Source organism: Microcebus murinus, chromosome 3, assembly GCF_040939455.1.
Source record: "Microcebus murinus isolate Inina chromosome 3, M.murinus_Inina_mat1.0, whole genome shotgun sequence".
NCBI classification, from domain to species: Eukaryota; Metazoa; Chordata; class Mammalia; order Primates; family Cheirogaleidae; genus Microcebus; species Microcebus murinus.
This window is the reverse complement of record NC_134106.1, coordinates 35,838,927-35,859,754: the sequence shown is the minus strand read 5'-3', so window position 1 is coordinate 35,859,754 and position 20,828 is coordinate 35,838,927. Positions and strand designations below refer to the sequence as shown.

At 42.2% G+C, this 20,828-nt stretch overlaps 1 protein-coding gene across 1 annotated transcript in view; it reads left to right on the top strand.

Moving 5' to 3' along the window:
• The first annotated feature begins 15,521 nt into the window (after positions 1–15,521).
• Positions 15,522–20,828, top strand: part of LRPPRC (leucine rich pentatricopeptide repeat containing) — a 111,205-nt gene continuing 105,898 nt past the window's right edge. The window contains exon 1 of the mRNA XM_012756383.2: positions 15,522–15,729. Coding sequence (XP_012611837.2) covers positions 15,581–15,729 — 149 coding nt within the window. The 5' untranslated portion in view covers positions 15,522–15,580. The remainder of the gene's footprint in view (positions 15,730–20,828) is intronic.

Below are 20,828 nucleotides of genomic sequence, written 5' to 3'. Positions count from 1 at the left end.
GATTAGATTTATGTTTTTAAACTATGACTTTGGTTGCTATATGGAAACAGACTATAGCTGAGCAGTTAGGAGGCTATTCCGGTAGTCCAGGTAGGAGCTGACAGTGGTGGGAGGTGATGATCAGGTGGTGAGAAGTGTTTTGAAGTGGAATATACCTTCACAGTGGAGTTGACAGACTGATGCATTGGATGCATTATGTGGGAGAGGGGAAAAAAAGGATGATTTTTGGGCACAAAAATTTGCTTGGAGCAATTGGGAGAATGGAAGAGCCATGACTGAGACAGAGAAGACTGTGGTGTAGCAGTTTGGGTCAGAGAGAGTAGGGATGAAGGGTTCTGCTTTGGACATATAAGATCACAGGTATCTATTAAACATCCAAGTGGGGATTAAAGACTGGATCTCAGAGGAGAAGTAAGACAGGAATTGCAGTGTCATTATCATAAAGATGGTATATAAAACCACAAACTAGAGGAGATTGGCGAGCAAGCATCAAAAGAGAAGAAACCCAAGGACTCTGGGGAACTGGAATGTTTAGAGGTTGAAAAAAGGAGAAAATCCAGTATAATAGACTTATCATTCCTGGATTTGGCTACATGCAGGTTATTCGTAAGTGGAATGGTACAGACAAAAGCCCGATTGGAATAAGTTCAAGGGTGAATGGAAACTGGTGAAGTGGAAGAGAAACCAGTGTAGAAAACTCTCTTCAGGGCTCTCATTGTAAAGGGGGGAAATAGAGAAAGTTTCTGGAGGAAGAAGTAGAGTAGAAAGAGGTGGGGTTTTTTTGTTTTGTTTTTGTTTTACTTATTATTTATTTATTTTCTTTAGAGATGGGTCTTGCAACGATACCCAGGCTGGAGTGCAGTGGCTATTCACAGATGTGATCATTTGCACTTCAGCCTCGAACTCCTGACCTCAAACAATGCGATGCATATGCTGCCATGCCCAGCTAAAGAGTTGTTGTTTTTATAAAATAGAAAATGAGAATGCATGCTGGTGGGGATCATTTAACAGGAAGGGGGAACTTAATGGTGTAGGAAAAAGAAGAGAGGATTTCAGAAGCAAAGTTAGTCCTTTAGCTGCAAGAGGAAGAGGTGAGATCTGAATGTAAATGGAGGGTTGGCCTCAGACACAATGGATTGTAAGAGGAAAGAAAGCCAAGTTTATGGGCACACATGAAAGGAGCTGGTAGAATAATTGTCTTCCATATTCCAGAACAGGGGGCTGGGCCAGGGCACATTACTGGAGAGTACCCTATATATGGGGAGAAGGGACATCCTATTAGTGTAAGATTTCACAACACAATATAGGAAAAGTTAGTTTTATTTTTTCTTCTGGTTTCTTTCCCATCAACCCCTCCTATAGGCTCTGTGGCTTTTCTAACCAAACTCCAGCATGAACATTGCATGCTAATGAGACAATACTTGGTCCAATCTCAGGCACTTGTTTCTGAATAATTAATCTGGCACTTTACCAGCACCTACGAGCCTTGGTTTTTCTGATGATTAAAAAAAAGAGGCCAAGCCTCTTAACAATCGCCAGCCAGCTCTTCGGTTTGGTTTGGCTTCATGTCATATTAACACACTAGGGAGTCTGGAAAGATATGATGAAAGGAGAACACCCTCCCCCATCCAGTCCTTCACCAACCACAGGTCAGACAGCGGGAGGTTCAGCTCAGTCATTCCAGGAAGATGGAGGAGGAGAGGATCTCCTGACAACTCCCAACCCTCACACCCATTTTCAAGTGTCACTGGGGCCCTCCGGCTTTCCTGAGTCCCTTCCAACCATTCAGGTGCCTTGTCTTTGTTTGCTTTCTCGCAATCTCACTTCTCCCTCCTCTATTTTATATTTCTCCCGAATGTGATCAACATCAGTTTAAGTTCCCCAGACTGCAGGACTCAAGGCCTAAATTCAAAATAAAAGAGTCTCCTTTCAACTGAGCATTAAAAACAATAACAGAGAGATTTCTCTCAGCTCAAATTTTAAAATGCCAAACAAAAGCCCCCCCTTTTAAACAACCTTCGAGGCTTTTTTAAAGATGACTTTGAAAGATGGAAAAGAAAGATCTGTCAGCCACCAGTTGTTGTGAAGTCCTGCCGGCACTGCAGAACTTCCTGAATTCACAAGGGACATCAAAAGCACTGAGATGGCAGAGATTGTTGTGGCAGAAGCAACTGGAAAATGTCCTGAGACTGAAACACAGACAGATTAACATCACCCTGGTAGACACTAATGACTTGCACTTTGAAATGCCAGAGGCTCATACTGCCAGTTAAGACAAGGGGAAAACACATTTCTAGTCTCCAAAGACCTTAGATCTTTCCAAACTCTGCAGGCAAATGCAGCCGTCATGAATTTCTGCAGCGGTGCTGTGCAGCCCCTTCGTGCTGCTCGGGGAATCATTGCCAGAGTTGCTATGGGCGGCATAGTCAGTAAAGCTGAATAAAACAATCACTGAAAACCTCCCAGAGGTTAAGTTAGTAATGATTCAATTTATAATTCAATGCAATCAAGCCTACAGCAGTTCCAAATACCAGGCTTATTTTAGCACTACTAGGTAAACTACTCTTTCCTCTGAACATTCACAAGCCCAACAAATGGATTTCCAAACAAGTTTTATGATTTACCATTGACAGATAATTAGAATGTCTTTTCAATCACTGGCATCTAGATAAAGTAATTTTGTCCCAGCATGGGCATTCCTAGGAAGCAAACAAAAGTCAAAGAGGAAAGAGCTTGCTGGAAGCTTTCTCAAAAGGAAAATCTTTCAAGAACTGCTTTCCACTGCAGGAAGGGAACATTCTCACATCAATTTGATTGGCAAAATAAATGTGAATTTGAGTGATGCAGGTCAACAAAAGGATATCTGATGTGACTGGAGGAAGGAAGTATCTAGCTAAACATATAAAATTGCAGGCGGAGAGTGGTGGCTCACGCCTGTAATCCTGGCACTCTAGGAGGCTGAGGCGGGAGGATCCCTCAAGGTCAGGAGTTCAAGACCAGCCTGAGCAACAGTGAGACCCCCTCCTCTACAAAAAAATAGAAAGAAATGAGTCACACAAATATATAGAAAAAATTAGCCGGGCATGGTGGCGCATACCTATAGTTCCAGCTACTTGGGAGGCTGAGGCAGAAGGATTGCTTGAGCCCAGGAGTTTGAGGTTGCTGTGAGCTAGGCTGATGCCACGGCACTCTAGTCTGGGCAACAGAGCCAGACTCTGTCTCAAAAAAATAAATAAATAAAGTAAACATCTAAAATTGCAAAGTGATAGGAACCTATTACATGTAATGTAAATCTCATGAGTTTAGTCCTAAATGAATCTAAAATTCACAAGTAATGGGTTTCTTTTTTTTTTTTTTTTGAGACAGTCTCACTCTTTCCCGGGCTAGAGTGCCGTCGTGTCATCAGCCTAGCTCACAACAACCTCAAACTCCTGGCTCAAGCAATCCATCTGCCTCAGCCTCCCAAGTAGCTTGGACTACAGGCATGCACCACCATGCCTGGCTAATTTTTTTCTATATATTTTTAGTTGGTCAATTAATTTATTTCTATTTTTAAATTCCTTCTCGTGTTTAGAGGAAAAAAAAAAAAAGAAAGGAAAAGAAAAAAAAAATATAATTCAATTGAACCATACTCAAGTGAAAACATACTACTCACTTTCCAGTGAGTGACAACCCCAAGATAGACATCGTTTCTACATCCTGTTCTGTGTACCACATTTCCAAGTGATTTTCAGGCCTAGATGTGGCTCATCATGACCTAATAACTTATGGCTAATTTACAAATTTACCTATTCCAATAGGGCCACTACATAGTGGTAGAAAAAAAGCCAGGTGATCACAATAAAGGAAAAGCAGGAAATAACCAACAGTAGTCATAGTCAGTCCAGAGCACATACCATGTCCTGTTGAGCAGAGCTTATGAAGACTTTCCCTGGCATTGGGGCGATTTTCTTGGTCTGCAACCTGGCTGTAACAATTCAACCTGATGGAATGATTTTCTTGTTTATTATTCACCATGGCCATATCTGAAATCAATATTAAAGAGAATGCTTATTAGTGTATTCAGAGGGTTTAGGGATTGCCTAAGGCTTTCAGCAAATTACAAGGTCATAGTTTCTCTGATAGTACATTTCCCTTAAAACTCTAGTCAAGGCTGGGTGTGGTGGCTCACACCTATAATAATCCTAGCACTCTGGAAGGCCAAGGCGGGTGGATCCTTTGAGCTCAGGAGTTCAAGACCAGCCTGAGCAAGAGCGAGACACCGTCTCTACTGAAAAAAAAAAGAAAGAAAGAAATTAGCCAGACAACTAAAAATATATATTAAAAATTAGCCAGGCATGGTGGCACATGCCTGTAGTCCCAGCTACTCGGGAGGCTGAGGCAGAAGAATTGCTTGAGCCCAGAAGTTTGAGGTTGCTGTGAGCTAGGCTGACACCACGGCACTCTAGCCCTAGCTAGAGTGAGACTGAGACGCTCTCTCTCAAAAAAAAACCAAAGACAAAAAAACTCTAGTCAATTGACTATCTGATTCCTAGGGTTCATAATAGGTAGCAACCAATGCCAAAATCTTGAGAAGTCACGGTCCCTGTATTGGCACCCTGTCCTTGCAATTTCTGTCTCTTGGTCTTATCTTAACAACTTTAATACAACTTCTCTAAGTGAAGTGAGGCAACAGAATGGTGTGGTAGATGCTGTGGTTCACCACCCAGATTTCCTCCTTTGGAACTGAGATATTCATTTCCTCAGGGGCTAGGAGTGTTGGCTGTTGATGGCTCTCAGCTCAAGTTCTTCTTTGGGAACTTCCCTCAGCCTCACCTGACCCACGGCCATGCTTCTTCCCTGAGGACAGTCCACAGCCAATGACTGGTCGCTTAGAGGATATAAAAGCCCAGTTGTCTTAAGTAAAGGCAGAATATATTTGAATGGTCTTTTCAGATCCAAAGCCTTCTGTAAGATCAAGGCCTCAGTTGCAACTACATCATGATTCAAGTTCTCCCTCTGCCCAGTCCTGCTTCCCTCATGCCTCACAGACCTTGTTCCCTAGAGTGTTCTCCAGTAGACCTGTGCTCAAATCTGAGTCTCAAAATCTATTTCTCCGGAACTCAACCTATGGACTGATGACATAATATGGAGCAGTCACTTGTCTCCAAGATGAATCTTAGAGGATGGTGCTTTACAGAGAGGGAAATGATTGTTTTTTATTAGGCAAGAGGTACAGAAAATGAGGGGTTTGGGAACAACTTGAATCTTAGGGTTTCCCTCTGTTATTCATGACTTCTCTTGGATCCCAGTTATCTTCGCTTGCAATGCCCACTTCCTTGACTTTGTTCACACCAATTACAAGCTAAGGCAGAGATTCCAGCCTTAGCAATTCACCAACACCTTGCTTATCTAACTGTCATGGTTTGAGATCAAGGGCAACTAGAGAGGGGACTGCTAGACAAGGCTAGATGCCATTCTCCTGCTTTCAGATGGCTCAGTATGGAGTAAAGATTGTTCCTTTCTTCCAGAATACTAGTGAAGGCCAAAAATAAATGTAACATTTATTTTTGGCATCCTGACATCCTGACACTTTTTTCTAAGAAATTCCCTGAAACTCTAGCCTTAGTAAACACATCGTACCACTATATTTCTTCATACCAATTTCTACATTAGTCAGGATTCCTTTAGGTACAAATAACAAAAACCCTAATCAAGTTGAGTTAATGAATTAACAAGAATTTATTAACTCATTTTACTGGGAACTCCAAGAATGGAATTCAGGTCCAGCTGGATCTAGGGAATCAAAGTTTGTCATCAGACTGTTCTCTCTCTCTCTCTCTCTCTGTGTGTGTGTGTGTGTGTGTGTGTGTGTGTGTGTGTGTGTGTCTCCCCCCACTTCCCTTATCTGTATTCTCCTGTGTTTGCAATTATTTCCCATTGCAAATGGGCTCTCTACAGATGGTGGAAAAGAGGCTGTCTGCAGGAAGGTTTTCACATCTTTCAAGATCCATGATCTAACAAAGCAAAACACCATCCCTACTAGCTTCTTTTTTTTGAGACAGTCTTGCTTTGTTGCCCAGTCTAGGGTGAGTGCTGTGGCGTCAGCCTAGCTCACAGCAACCTCAAACTCCTGGGCTCAAGCAATCCTCCTGCCTCAGCCTCCCAAGTAGCTGGGACTACAGGCATGTGCCACCATGCCCAGCTAGTTTTTTCTATATCTATTAGTTGGCCAATTAATTTCTTTCTATTTATAGTAGAGACGGGGTCTCACTCTTGCTCAGGCTGGTCTTGAACTCTTGACCTCAAGCAATCTGCCCACCTCGGCCTCCCAGAGTGCTAGGATTGCAGGCATGAGCCACCGTGCCCGGCCCCTACTAGCTTCTTTAAGGAAAATTTTTGATTAGGCCAGATTGGGTCTCATTTCTGAGATTATTACAGAATCATCACTTTGATCAGAGTGATATATTAGTTAGGCCTAGTCATGTGTCCATCTCTGGGTTCAGGGATCAGGATCTATTAGAAGAGGTAAAAAGAAAGCAAGATGGGCAGCAAGAACAATAGCCATATCAGTGTCTTCCAACTTAATGCAATGGAAAATCCATACTTTATATTAGTTCTCCCTCTCCCAATTAAACTGAAATTATCAGAAGGCAAGATGCATAAAAGTATTCAAGATAAATAATTTTTAAACCCTTAGAGAGACATAAGCTAAAACAGAAATTCCACATATCTATTACTCAGATAAAATAAATACATTTTCCAGTTTTTTTAAAAAAAACATACAAAAAAATCAATTAACCAGGAAATTTCACAGACCTATGTCATATTTTAGAAATTAACAATGACTGTTTAATAAAGATTTTCTAAAGTGTATTTTCATCTATTATAAGGATAACCATTTTCTGTCTTGAAGGGACTCAGTTGTATAGTACTTTGAAATGCCAATTATGTTTGACTACTATTCTATATTGATTTATCCAGACACTATCTGCCCTGTGGGAAACACATAAACTTTTCAGCCTTCACACATGGTAACACTGGGGAAATATCAGTAATAACCCCTTGTTGCCAACACTGGTTACTTTGTTATGGTAAATGACCCTGCATCTGTCTTCCTGGTTTGTGTGCTTATGAAAGAATCATTGTTTGACAGAAGTGTTGCTGAAGGGTGTAACAATGACAAATTGGACCTCCACTTTAATGAGAATCTCGGGGCTGTGTGCAAACAAAGGTCTGAGCAAAATATTTTTTGAATAATTGGGAATTATATACACGAATACATTTGGATATGAAAAATGTAGTCACAGATGGGAGAAGCCCTCGACTCATCACACAAGTTGCCTTAAGAGAAAACATAATCACAGCTAACATTAAATCTTCTGCTTAAAATATGTTAACGGTTTTGAGCAAAATGGGCTTTTAAACTCAAGGCAATCACTTGATTCTATACTATTTTTGAATGTGTTGTGTGAAAATTGGAAGAGACTCCAAAAAGGCCAATACACAGTTATGAATGATCAGTTCTGTTTTGATGCTTTGTGACTCATCATAAATTGTTATGATTCAGAAAAAAAAAGTTAACCAACCTAAGAGAAACAAGATTAATGTCAACTGCCTTGTGAATTTCTCATTCAGGGTGTTGAGTATCACACTTTTAGCTCAGCACTTTGAAGACAAACTTTTCTTTCTTTCTTTTTAAACTTTAGACTTAAATGAAAATCCTTGCCTTACATTATAATGGCTACAATCTCAGATATTTAATATTTTATGTAAAATGATTTAGCAAGAACAGCAAGTTTTGAAGTTTGGGCAACTGTTTATTGGAGAAGTCAATTAACCATGTTCCTGTGAACAGGTCTCTACCTCTCAGAGGTATAGCCTGGTAGATTTGTCTGCCTGGTGCTTCTGTCTACTTTGCATTTCTATTGATATGATTGGATACAGTGTTTTTCAAACTCCAAGTCAGACTGCATTAGTGAGCAGTGAAATCAAAATACAACCAGTATTTAAGTTTTTTTCTTTATGAACATTTTAAACACATACAAAGTAGAGAGAATAGTAAAATGAACTTACATATACCCATTACTTAGATTCAGCAATTATTGTCATGTTTGCTTCTTCTATCCTTTTCTTTTTTCTTTTACTCTTTGGGGAAGTATTTTAAAGACAACTCCAGACATCATTTAAATTCTTTCTTTCTTTCTTTCTTTCTTTCTTTCTTTCTTTCTTTCTTTCTTTCTTTCTTTCTTTCTTTCTTTCTTTCTTTCTTTCTTTCTTTCTTTCTTTCTTTTCTCTCTCTCTCTCTTTCTTTCTTTCTTCTCTCCCTCTCTCTCTCTTTCTTTCGTCTCATTTTGTTGCTCTGGGTAGAGTGCTGTGTTGTCAGCCTAGCTCACAGCAACCTCAAATTCCTGGGCTCAAATGATCCTCCTGCCTCAGCCTCCACAGTAGCTGGGACTACAGGCATGAGCCACGAGGCCAGGCTGATTTTTATACTTTTAGTAGAGATGGGGTCTTGCTCTTGCTCAGGCTGGTTTCTAACTCCTGAGCTCAAGCAATCCTCCTGCTTTAGCCTCCCACAGTGCTAGGATTACAGGCTTGAGCCACCATGCCTGGCCCAGACATCATGTTAATTTACTTCTATGCATGCCAGTGCCAACATGTATCTCTAAAAATATATATTTTCTTATATAACCACAAAGCCTTTAAAAAATTATAATAGTATTAATTCTTGGTATTATGCAATATATAATCTGTAATAAATTTCCTTTAGTATCTCAAAAATGTCTTCTTATAATTGGTTTGTTCAAATTAGGTCAACATTTAAAAAGATAAAATAGAAGAAAACAGATTAGTAAATATCCAAGTGTATCACATGTACTAAGGCTAATTATTATGTCATGAAACTTCTTTTTGTATGTATACATTTGGGTCATTTGTAAAATATATTTCTTTTTTTTTTTTTTTTTTACATATATAAACACAAGTGTATGTAAAATATATTTCTTACTATTGGTCACAGTCACAGAGGTTTGAAAGCCACTGGTTTAGTGATCCTCTCTGTTACTTGACCAGCTCTGGGCAGACACCTCTGGGAGTTGAGTGTCCAAAATCTTTCTGCAGTTTAATGAAAGATGTATGGTACAGGGAGGAGAGGTCTATGTCTCTGATCCTGATGTTCCTTCCGCCTGTCACCCTCCCCTTGTCACCCTCTCCTGTTTTACCTCTTCCCTAGCCTCCAAGGGCTGAAATACCATTCCCACCATGGAACTGTTTCCCACCTAGTTGTCACTTGGCTTGTCTCTTCTTTGTTGCACCCATCGCACTGCTGTATGTAAGGATTATCTGTGTGCAGTATGTGTTTTATCTTCCCCTCTAAGCTCATCTAGTATGCATAACTTCTTTGCCCTGAAGTGTAATTTTCTCTGTGTTTTGCATACGAGTACTTAACTGAATGCCTGAATTAGGAGTTTGAGACACTATCTATAGGTTATTAGACCATGAAGATGTTGGTGTCAAAAATCAGGCCCCAAGGAGAAACTGGAGAAGAACCCCAAATCTTGAAATTTATACTTGATCATGACAAACAACAACAACAATAGCTACATTATTTTTCAGAGCTTCCTGTATGCCTGGCAATGTAACTACTGTACTTATTTTATCTGATGTTCTCCCCAAATCCTGGAAAGAATGTGTAAGTATTGGCTCACGCCTGTAATCCTAGCACTCTGGGAGGCCGAGGCAGGCAGATTGCTCGAGGTCAGGAGTTCAAAACCAGCCTGAGCAAGAGCAAGACCCCGTCTCTACTATAAATAGAAAGAAATTAATTGGCCAACTAATACATATATAGAAAAAATTAACCGGGCATGGTGGCACATGCCTGTAGTCCCAGCTACTTGGGAGGCTGAGGCAGGAGGATTGCTTGAGCCCAGGAGTTTGAGGTTGCTGTGAGCTAGGCTGACGCCACGGCACTCACTCTAGCCTGGGCAACAAAGTGAGACTCTGTCTCAAAAAAAAAAAAAAAAAGAATGTGTAAGTATCATCAGTTTTATACCCAAGGGAATGAAGTACTTTCGTACTTTTGCAAAGTCTGGCTTCTAAGCTGTGCTTCCTAATAAGATTCTGCTCAGGGGCTATTTCATAGATCTCTAGTTTCTAAACAACATTTGAGTCCATTTTATATTTCTGAATAGGCTAAGGGAGAAACAAGGAAGATTAGCCTGGGCTTCTCTTCTACCATATATTGCTTTTGGAGTATATCTAAAGAAAACCAAGGAGACCCTGGGTACTATGAACTGAAAAATAAGCAAAAAAAACTTTCTCTCATGCACACACAAAACACAGATACACACTGTGCATACCCTTTCATGTGTTAGTAACTATTCATCCTTCAGAGCTCAACCTAAGGATCCCTTCCCTGAGAAGCCTTTCTGACGCCCCAGGTGAGTCATACTCTCTCATGGAAACATGTCTCTTTCCTTCAGAACCTCTATTTCTGTATATAATTCACTTAGTGTAATTATCTGGTTAAAATCTACCTTGCCCTCTGGAATGTTAGCTCCACAACTGTAAGGACCACTGCTTTTGCCCACCATGTTATTTCTAGCAGTTAACTCACTGCCTGGCAGATTGTAGGTGTTCCATAAATAGTGAATAAATGAATCCCGAGGCAAATTTCATCAGTAGTGGCTCCATACTTCAAGAGGAAGCCTGATATAGTAACAGAGAGAATGCTGGTTGGGGATTAAGGATTTCAGGGCTGGAAGCAATGAGAAGAGAAAATTCATTCATTCACTCCCTCTACCAGCTGTATTGTATCCCTACTCAAATACCTTCCCTTCCCTTCTGTGATAATGACTAGACTTCCCAGAGTCTTAACTAAAGCCAACTACTTCACTTTTGTACTGGATCCCATCCCCTGTTGCCCACTTAATCTTCTCTCTCTCTCATGCATTATCAATTTTTCATTCTCTACTGCTCTGTCCATAGAATTTTTTTTTTTTTTTTGAGACAGAGTCTCACTTTGTTGTCTAGGCTAGAGTGAGTGCCGTGGCATCAGCCTAGCTCACAGCAAGCTCAAACTCCTGGGCTCAAGCGATCCTCCTGCCTCAGCCTCCGAGTAGCTGGGACTACAGGCATGTACTACCATGCCCAGCTAATTTTTTCTATATATATTAGTTGGCCAATTAATTTCTTTCTATTTATAGTAGAGACGGGTCTCACTCTTGCTCAGGCTGGTTTTGAACTTCTGAGCTCAAACGATCCGCCCGCCTCGGCCTCCCAGAGAGCCAGGATTACAGGTGTGAGCCACCATGCCCGGCCTATAGAATTTTCTATGATGATAGAAATTTCCTGTAACTCTGCTGTTCAGTTTGGTAGCTATTAGCCACTTGTGGCTATTGAGTTCTTGAAATGTAGCTAATCTGACTGAGGAACTGAATTTTAAAATATTTATTTAATTTTAACTAATCCTAATTAAATAGTCACATGTGGATAATTCCCATTAGCATCAAACTTGCTGTTATTTCTTCCACCTTACAAAGAAAAAGCAAACAACAAAACCTTTCTTGACTTCACACCCCCTTCTAGACACCACCTCATTTTTCTGCTCCCTCCTTCACGTATATATGCTATAAAAGGTTTGTCTATACTCCGTGTCCCCACTTCCTCTTCTTCTTAAACTCTCTTCATTCAATCTTTTAACTTAAAACATCATCAAAATGGCTCTGGTTAGGATCACCACTGACCTCTGAGTTGACAAATCCTATGGTCAGTGTTGAGCGCTCATTGTACCAATACTAACAGCAGCATTTTATGTGGTTGATAATTCCCTTCTTGAAGGACATCCTTCACTCAGTTACTTGGGACCTCACTACTCTTGATTCTACTCCTGCCTCTCTGGCTCTTCTTTCTCAGTTTCCTATGCTGGATTTTCATCTGCACATCTTGTAAATATTAAAATGACACAAGCCTCATTCTTTGGAGCCTCTCTCTTTATCTACATTTTCTTCCTAGATACTTTCATCCATTTCTGTGGCTTCAAATATTAGGTAGGTAGAGGCTGTAGATTCCTAAATGTTATCTCTAGCCCTGACTTTTCCCATGAACTTCAGTTATCATATAGCCAACCCTTTATTCAAACTGGACATTTGGATATCTAAAGCTTAAAATTCCAGAAGATTATTTTTTATTTCACTTTTTTTTTTGTTTTTTTTTTTTTTTTTTTGAGACAGAGTCTCGCTTTGTTGCCCAGGCTAGAGTGAGTGCCATGGCGTTAGCCTAGCTCATAGCAACCTCAAACTCCTGGCTCAAGCAATCCTCCTGCCTCAGCCTCCCGAGTAGCTGGGACTACAGGCATTCGCCACCATGCCCGGCTAATTTTTTGTATATATATTAGTTGGCCAATTAATTTCTTTCTATTTTATAGTAGAGACGGGGTCTCGCTCTTGCTCAGGCTGGTTTCGAACTCCTGACCTCGAGCAATCCGCCCGCCTCGGCCTCCCAGAGAGCTAGGATTACAGGCGTGAGCCACCGCGCCCGGCCTTTATTTCACTTTTTAAATCTGCTTCTCTACTTTGGGAGGCTGAGACAGAACAATCACCTGAGGCCAGGAGTTCAAGACCATCCTGGGCAATATAACAAGATCCCGTCTCTACAAAACAATAATAATCCCAAAAAGTCTGCTTCTCCCTTAGTCTTCCCCATCTTTCTAGTTGTTCAGGCCAAACACTATGAAGTTATCCTAGACCCACAGCCTATCCATTAGTAAATCCTCTTGGTTCTACTATTTATTTATTTATTTATTTTGAGACAGAGTCTCACTTTATTGTCCAGGCTAGAGTGAGTCCCGTGGTGTCAGCCTAGCTCACAGCAACCTCAATCTCCTAGCCTCAAGCGATCCTCCTGCCTCAGCCTCCCAAGTAGCTGGGACGACAGCCATGCACCACCATGCCTGGCTAATTTTTTCTATATATATTAGTTGGCCAATTAACTTCTTTCTATTTATAGTAGAGACGGGGTCTTGCTCTTGGCCAGGCTGGTTTCCTGACCTTGAGCAATCTGCCCACCTCAGCCTCCCAGAGAACTAGAATTACAGGTGTGAGCCAACGCACCTGGCCAGTTCTACTATTTAAATAGAGTGAGAACACTGACCTTTTCTCATCATCTCACCTCCACCTCCTTGTCTAAGCCACCACCATCTCTAGTCTGGATTATTGCAAAGGCCTCCTCTCTGGTCTCCCTACTTTTATTTACCTTTTATTCCTTTAAAATCTCCTCTCCAAGCAGTAACCAGAGTGACCCTTTAAAAATGCAAATGGCTCATACCACAGCAGCTGCATCAAACCTTCTTTTTCTTTTTCTTTTTTTTTTTTTTTGAGACAGTCTCACTATGTTATGCTAACTAGAGTGCCTTAGCATCAGCCTAGCTCACAGCAACCTCAAACTCCTGGGCTCAAGCGATCCTCCTGCCTCAGCCTCCCGAGTAGCTGGGACTACAGGCATGTGCCACCATGCCCAGCTAATTTTTTCCATATATTTGTAGTTGGTCAATTAATTTCTTTATTTTTTAGTAGAGAAGGGGGGGGTGTTTAACTCTTGCTCAGGCTGGTTTTGAACTCCTCACCCAGACCTTGAGTGATCTACCCACCTCGGCCTTCCAGAGTGCTAAGATTACAGGCGTGAGCCACTGGGCCCAGACAGCATCAAACTTTCTAATGGTTCCCACTTCATCCTGAATCAAAGTCAAAGTCCTTATAGCTGCTGCAACACCCTGCTGGATATGACCCCAATTACCTCTCTGACCTTCAGGCCCACTCCCCACCCTACCTCCTATCCATTCCTCTCATCCACAAAGTCCTCCTCCTTCTTGTTCTCTCAATGGCCTACACTTGTTCTTGACTCAGGGATTTGGTGTTAGATGTCCTCTAAGCCTGGAGCATTGTGAGGTTTTTTTTGTTTTTATTTTTGTTTTCAGAAAATCTTCCTGGTTTCCTCCCTGCATTTTTTCAGGTCTTTGTTCAAAGGGTAACTCTTTAGAGAGGTTTGTTTTTTTCCTTTCCCCCACCCATCTCATCTAAAATAGCAACTCATCTCTCCCTGTTGACACCCTCAATCTCTTTACCCTTACTCATTTTGCATAACAATTCTTTTTTTTTTTCTTGAGACAGAGTCTCACTCTGTTGCCCAGGCTAGAGTGAGTGCCGTGGCATCAGTATAGCTTACAGCAACCTCAAACTCCTGGGCTCAAGCAATCCTTCTGCCTCAGCCTCCCGAGTAGCTGGGACTACAGGCATGTGCCACCATGCCTGGCTAATTTTTTCTATATATATTAGTTGGCTAATTAATTTCTTTCTATTTATAGTAGAGACGGGTCTCCCTCTTGCTGGTTTCGAACTCTTGACCTTGAGCGATCCGCCCACCTCAGCCTCCCAGAGAGCTAGGATTATAGGCGAGAGCCACCTCACCCAGCCACCTTCGGGCTCTTAATGACATCGTTATCTTTTTTTTTTTTTTTGAGACAGAGTCTCACTTTGTCGCCCAGGCTAGAGTGAGTGCTGTGGCGTCAGCCTAGCTCACAGCAACATCAAACTCCTGGCTCAAGCAATCCTTCTGCCTCAGCCTCCCAAGTAGCTGGGACTACAGGCATGCGCCACCATGCCCGGCTAATTTTTTCTATATGTATTAGTGGGCCAATTAATTTCTTTCTATTTATAGTAGAGACGGGGTCTCCCTCTTGCTCAGGCTGGTTTTGAACTCCTGACCTCGAGCAATCCGCCCGCCTCGGCCTCCCAGAGAGCTAGGATTACAGGCGTGAGCCACCGCGCTCGGCGACATCATTATCTTATCTGCTGACAAGTGCATTTACTGGAGGGAGAGGAAAGAGAATGTGTTCAATTCCAGCTTTAAAACTATAGGACTTTTGTTAGACTCCATCGACTTCATAAAGCGAGGCACTGCGAATGCACTTAGGGTTGGACCTGCGTATCCCTTTACACTGTTCCCAGGTGCCAATAACACAGACCACATTTAACGTTGGAGGCCCACTGCACAGTGCAAAGGTCCTCAACGTTTGCCCTGGGCCACACTTTTGAGAGCCGCGGCACGTCCCTGCGCGTGAGCGCCGCAACTTCCGCGCTGAGCGAGAACCGCTGAGCGTGTGCCGCAGCACTCGGGAAAGAGGACTGTCCCACTCTGGGAGCTTCATGGTCGGCTCTTCTCGAGAGTTCTCGGGTGTGCTCACTAGTTGGCCCCCCGCAATGCCCCGCGCCAACCTGGGCGGAGTCGACCTCTTGAGGCTCTACCAACTAAAAAGTGCAGGGGTGGAGTGACTAAACATGCTGACAGGACGTACGTGAGACGAAAAATAAAACCTCTTAGGTAAGAAATAAGAAATACTGTTGATCTAAGTATCTATGTCATGGGGGCTCCAATCTTCTTAGAGCAATAGGTTTTTCCATCTTCCAACCTAAAACAAATCTTGCCTCCCCCTATATACGGCGCTCCCGGCCTTTGGTCTCTCCCGCGCCGGGTGACCCGGCAGTCACGTGCTCCTCCTGTCCTTCTGGCGGAACGTGCATCCCACCGTGGGGACAGCCGAGCCATGGCAGCCCTGCTGAGACCCGCCCGCTGGCTCCTCCGTGCCGGGGTTGCCCCGCGCCTCCCGCTCTCCCTGCGCCTCTTCGCGGGCGGCCCAGGCCGGCCGCACGGCGTCCCGGGTCTGCCGGCCGCTCGCGCCGGGCCAGTCGCCGGGTGAGTGTCCAGGCCCTTCTTCCAGCCAGGCTGCAGCGCGGGGGTCGTTGGCTCTGGTGGGGTCCGGGTGTCATTTGTGACCTCTCCACGCTCCTAGCTGCCCCAGGACCAAGCATCTCCAGGCTTCGGACTACGCTCCCCAGGAGGCGTCTTCGGGTGACAGGGTTAAGCACCTGCAGAAGGTCATGGCTGCGGGCATGGCTTGCTTCCGGCGTGGATCCTGCCCTTGCTACCTCGGGCTGGGTCCTCCTATCCTTGGGCTACCGACGACCAAGGAAGCTGAGGGGGGCTTTGAAGGTTGCTGTGGGGGTCGGGTGGTATTCTCCTACGCTTGGCGGGCCTGGGTGGTGTCCCACGTGGGATCACTGTCCAGTATTTCGATTCTGAGGGCTTTAGTTTGTTGGGGTTTTTTTGGCTGGGGGGGGGGTTGGGAGTTTCGGGTGAGGTAGGGATAGCTTAGAATTGGGCATTTAATTGTGGTCAATTTGGGCTTTTTCCTCCATTTTCTTGAATTGAGTTTTCCTTTGATGTTTACGAACGTGTCGTATGAGTTGGGAGTTGTTACAGTAGGATCTCTAAGTGTCATTGAATGAGTTAGTGAACACATGCTGGGATCCGGGGATGCAAAGACAAGTTAAACTCTCAGTAGGATGGTTTGAGATTTATCAGGAGGTAGGTTTTTTGTTTGTTTTCTTTCTTTTCATATAACCTAGAAAGGAGGTAGGTTTGGTGTAAACTTTTGTGGGTAGGGGATAAGGAAGGTTGATGAAAGTGTTAATTTGAGTAGTATTCTGATGATTAGAGAAGTGGACGTGAGTGCTGAGGTTTTAGTATTGGAGAAGAACTGATTTTCAAAGACTAATGCTTATGATTAAAGGTACTTTGGGAGCTAGCATGAGAACTAAGAACCAGGGATCTGGAATAGGCTGGGTCTGGACTGCTTTTTCCTCAATTTATTTGTATTATGCCGTTGAACAAGTTACTTAACATCTTCAACCCTCAGTTTCCTTGGCTATAATATAGAAATGGTAATAGTATTGTTACCATTGCATGAAATTACATGAATCACTTAATATAGGGCTCGATACCATAATAAGTGCTTTGTTAGTTACTATAATAGAAATAATAATAACTATGATTATATGGACCTTTGTAGACCAGCTTGAAAACTTCATCTCTGCATAAAGTAATGTGGAGGAAATGTTTTATGATTTCCTAACAGCTTAGTTGTAAATCTTTGGAATGTAGCCTACTTGTAATTTGGAGCCTGCCTGTGTTTTATTAGGACTGAACAGTTAACCTTCAGAAATCATGCCTCTGAGCACAGAACCACATCTCTTGGGTTTCAGAAAGTTTCTTTTGAGAAAGTTGTGCCAATTACTCTTATTTTTCTAACATCCCTGTGAGGTTAGAGTAGGGTCAATGTTACTGTTCATCTTCACTGTTGCATTTGAAGAAAACTGAATAAAGAGTGAACACAGTTTAGTAGAAAGGGTATTGGTCTGGTTGTTAATCATACCTGGGTTCCATTTATTTGCTGCATAATCTTAGACTCCTGTTTTACCTAGCCTGTCTGATCCTCAGTTTCCTTATTTGTAAAGTAGAGATAACAAGGCCTTTCCACCTTACTTTGTAAAGCTGGTTTCTTGTCATTCAGAACTCAAATGTCTCTTGAGAGGAACCTTATTTCACCTCAATCTGAAAAACGACATTGTCCTTTTTTAGTTTTATCCATGGCATGTCTCACTTGTCTGATATTATTTATTTTTCTCCCTGTTTGTTTCCTTAGTACAGGGGTCCCCAACCTATGGTGAGTTGCATACTATTTAATTATATATATATATATATATATTTTTTTTTTTTTTTTTGAGACAGAGTCTCGCTTGGTTGCCCAGGCTAGAGTGAGTGCGATGGCGCCAGCCTCACTCACAGCAACCTCAAACTCCTGGGCTCAAGTAATCCTCCTGCCTCAGCCTCCCGAGTAGCTGGGACTACAGGCATGTGGCACCATGCCCAGCTATTTTTTTATATATATATATTAGTTGGCCAATTAATTTCTTTCTGTTTTTTTTTTTATAGTAGAGACAGGGTCTCGCTCAGGCTGGTTTTGAACTCCTGACCTCCAGCAATCCACTGGCCTCAGCCTCCCAGAGTGCTAGGATTACAGGCGTGAGCCACCTCGCCTGGCCTTAATTATATATTATAATGTAATAATAATAGAAATAAAGTGTACAATAAGTGTAAAACACTTGAATCATCCTGAAACCATCCCCCTGCCCCCATGCGTGGAAAAGTTGTCTTCCATGAAAATGGTCCCTGGTGCCAAAAAGGTTGGAGACTGCCGCCTTAGCAGAAAGTAAGCTACATGAGAGCAAGACTTTGTCTTGTTCACCACTATATGCTCAGGTTATGGCTGGCAATAAAAAAGTATTTGTTCCCTCGTTCTCCTGAATTCTGAACACTCACTCTGTATAGTCTCCTACCCCACAGCCTGTAAGCATGCCTGGATCTTTCTCACCTGAAGAACAAAACCTTTCCAGGGACTCTATATGTACTCTAGAATCTTCCCAGTCTTTCTTCCTTGTCCATACTCTCCTGTCTTCTTCATTTCCTCACTTTTCATTCACTCTTTTAGCCACTGCAGTTACACCACTGGCAAAGGCCATCATTGTCTTATTTATTAATTTTTTTATTGTATTTTTAAAAAATTATAAAACATGCCTTCAGGAACAACTGCAAAACCAGGGGGGAAAGCAATAAAAATCTCCCCTAATTCTGTCATCCAGAGAGCCTTTGATAGGTATCCTTCTAATCACTTATGTATATGTAAGATGTATGTTTATTTAATTTTTCCAAAGGACCTCTGAATTACCAAATCAACTTTTTAGGCCTTGATCTCTGGCATATTGGTGTGTCTTCCATTTTCCCCTTCATGAGACCCTTTTCTTGGTATTGATCATGCTATCTTTGTAGATTGTCTTCTCTTTAGGATTTTTCTCACTCACTTCATTCCGCCTCGCTCTGTTCATTCATTAAATGCTGATGATGTCCTTGGGAGTTTTACCCTTGGTCCATTTCTGTTTTCTCATTTTTTCCATTCTCTTTTGGGTGACCATCTTCAGGGCATTACCTACCACGTTTCCTCAAAAATATGACAGGGTCTTATATTTATTTTTCCTCAAGAAGACACCCTAGGGCTTATTTTCAGGGTATATGTTATTTTCCCCTCAAAGCCTCAGCTTGCAGCATGCCCAGGATGGCCAGGACCTGACAGGGAGCCAACCTTGTTGGTCGGGCTGCCCGCACCTTTCCGGTCACCTCTGGAATAGTAGCTGTCAGGATGGGGCAGATGAGAAGGGCTGCTCACTCAGCAACAAAATGCATGGGTTATGCAGATACGCTGCGTAGCCACGCCCATCACAAGGTCTTATTTTCGGGTAGGGCTTATATTGTGCAAATACTTAGAAATCCTGCTATGGGTTTATTTTATGGGTGGGTCTTATTTTCAGGGAAACACGGTACCTATCTGATGATGCCATTGTTCTCCTCCTAGATATAGACTGTCTACTAGACACATCCTACCTGGTTGAACTGTAGGTACTTCAAACTCAACACTTCTGCAGTTGGACTCAAAGATCTTTCTTCCCAAATCTGTTCCTCTGTGTTCCCTGTTTTAGTGAAAGTTGCTATTGCTATCTGCTTTTCAGAAGGAACCTGGGCATTTTCATGCTTGATTTCCTATTCATATCTCACTCCCTGTATCCTCTCCCCCTATTTATTGATTGCAGAGATCATTAGTCCTGTTAGATCTGCTTCATCTGGAATGACTCCCCTTTTCCTCCTACCCTGATCATCATCCCCTAGTTTCCCTGGTAATTTGATCATGTCATTTTCCTGTTTATAATTAAGCACTGTGTTTGCTCCCATTTGGTCCAGGATAAGGTCTAGACTATTTAGTACATGTGTTTTATGAGCTGGAGATGACTCTGGAGCCTCACCTCTTATGAGTTCCTTCCCATGGCATCCTGTATCTAGCTATACCAAACTACTACTTTGAAGTCTTCTATAGCAGGGCTTCTCAAACTATGATGAGAATGATTCCCCGGAGTTAAAATGCAGATTCTGATTTTGTAGGCCGAATTAGGGTACTGAGATTCTGCATTTCTAACAAGTCTTTAGATAATCAAGGTGCTGCTGGTCTGTGGATCATCAAGGCTCTGATGGGCCAAATTGTACCTTTCCTTGCCTTTAGGTGTGATGTTGACTCTTGGTATGTGTCTCCCCTCTCCCCTACTCATGTTTCCTCCTCTTTCTCCTCTTTTAAACCTTACCTGACTGCTTCTCCCCTTTGACTGCCCCTTTCTTGTTCCTCCTGTTAGATCCTGTATCACTAAAGCACCCATTAACACTATTACATGTAACACTCCAGAGCTCCCTGTAAGTTCCTTGCAGCAGGGACTTTGTCTTACTCTTCTTCTTGCTTCCCCTGGCATCTAACTTTGTGGCTCATAGTAGGTGTTAAATGTTTGTTGGGTAAATTAATGAAAATCTTAGACATTGAGGAAGGAATATGGTGAGATGCAAAGAAGATTGAGGGGGTACTGAACCCATTCATGTAGTGCAGTGTGTCTCCACCAATTCCCTGTGACCTTGATTTCCAGGAATGTCCTATTTGGGAAGGACAGATGAGCATTATTGAATGAAATTATTAGAATTTATTGCTCTATTTTCAAGGTTAAAGCATGTGTACACTTTTCTTTTGTATTCTTTAGTTGTTGTTCTTCATTTTCTCATTTCAGTGCTTTATTTTACAAATAAATACTTTCTTAAAAACCAGCTCTTACCCTGTTTTCTGTAAAGAGGTGAACACTCTGCTGTCTCATACTTTTCCCTCACATTTCTGGATCAGAAGCTGCTTATATATATATATATATTTTGTGTGTGTGTGTGTGAAAGTTTTTAGAATAATACTTGTGTGCCTTAGGAAAGATAAACTTTGAGCTAAATCTGTTCAGAAGTGGATCTAGACTAATGATTGACCTAAAGGTAAAAAATCATATATTGCTCTTTGACAGAATGGTTGGACTTATTTCTAAAGT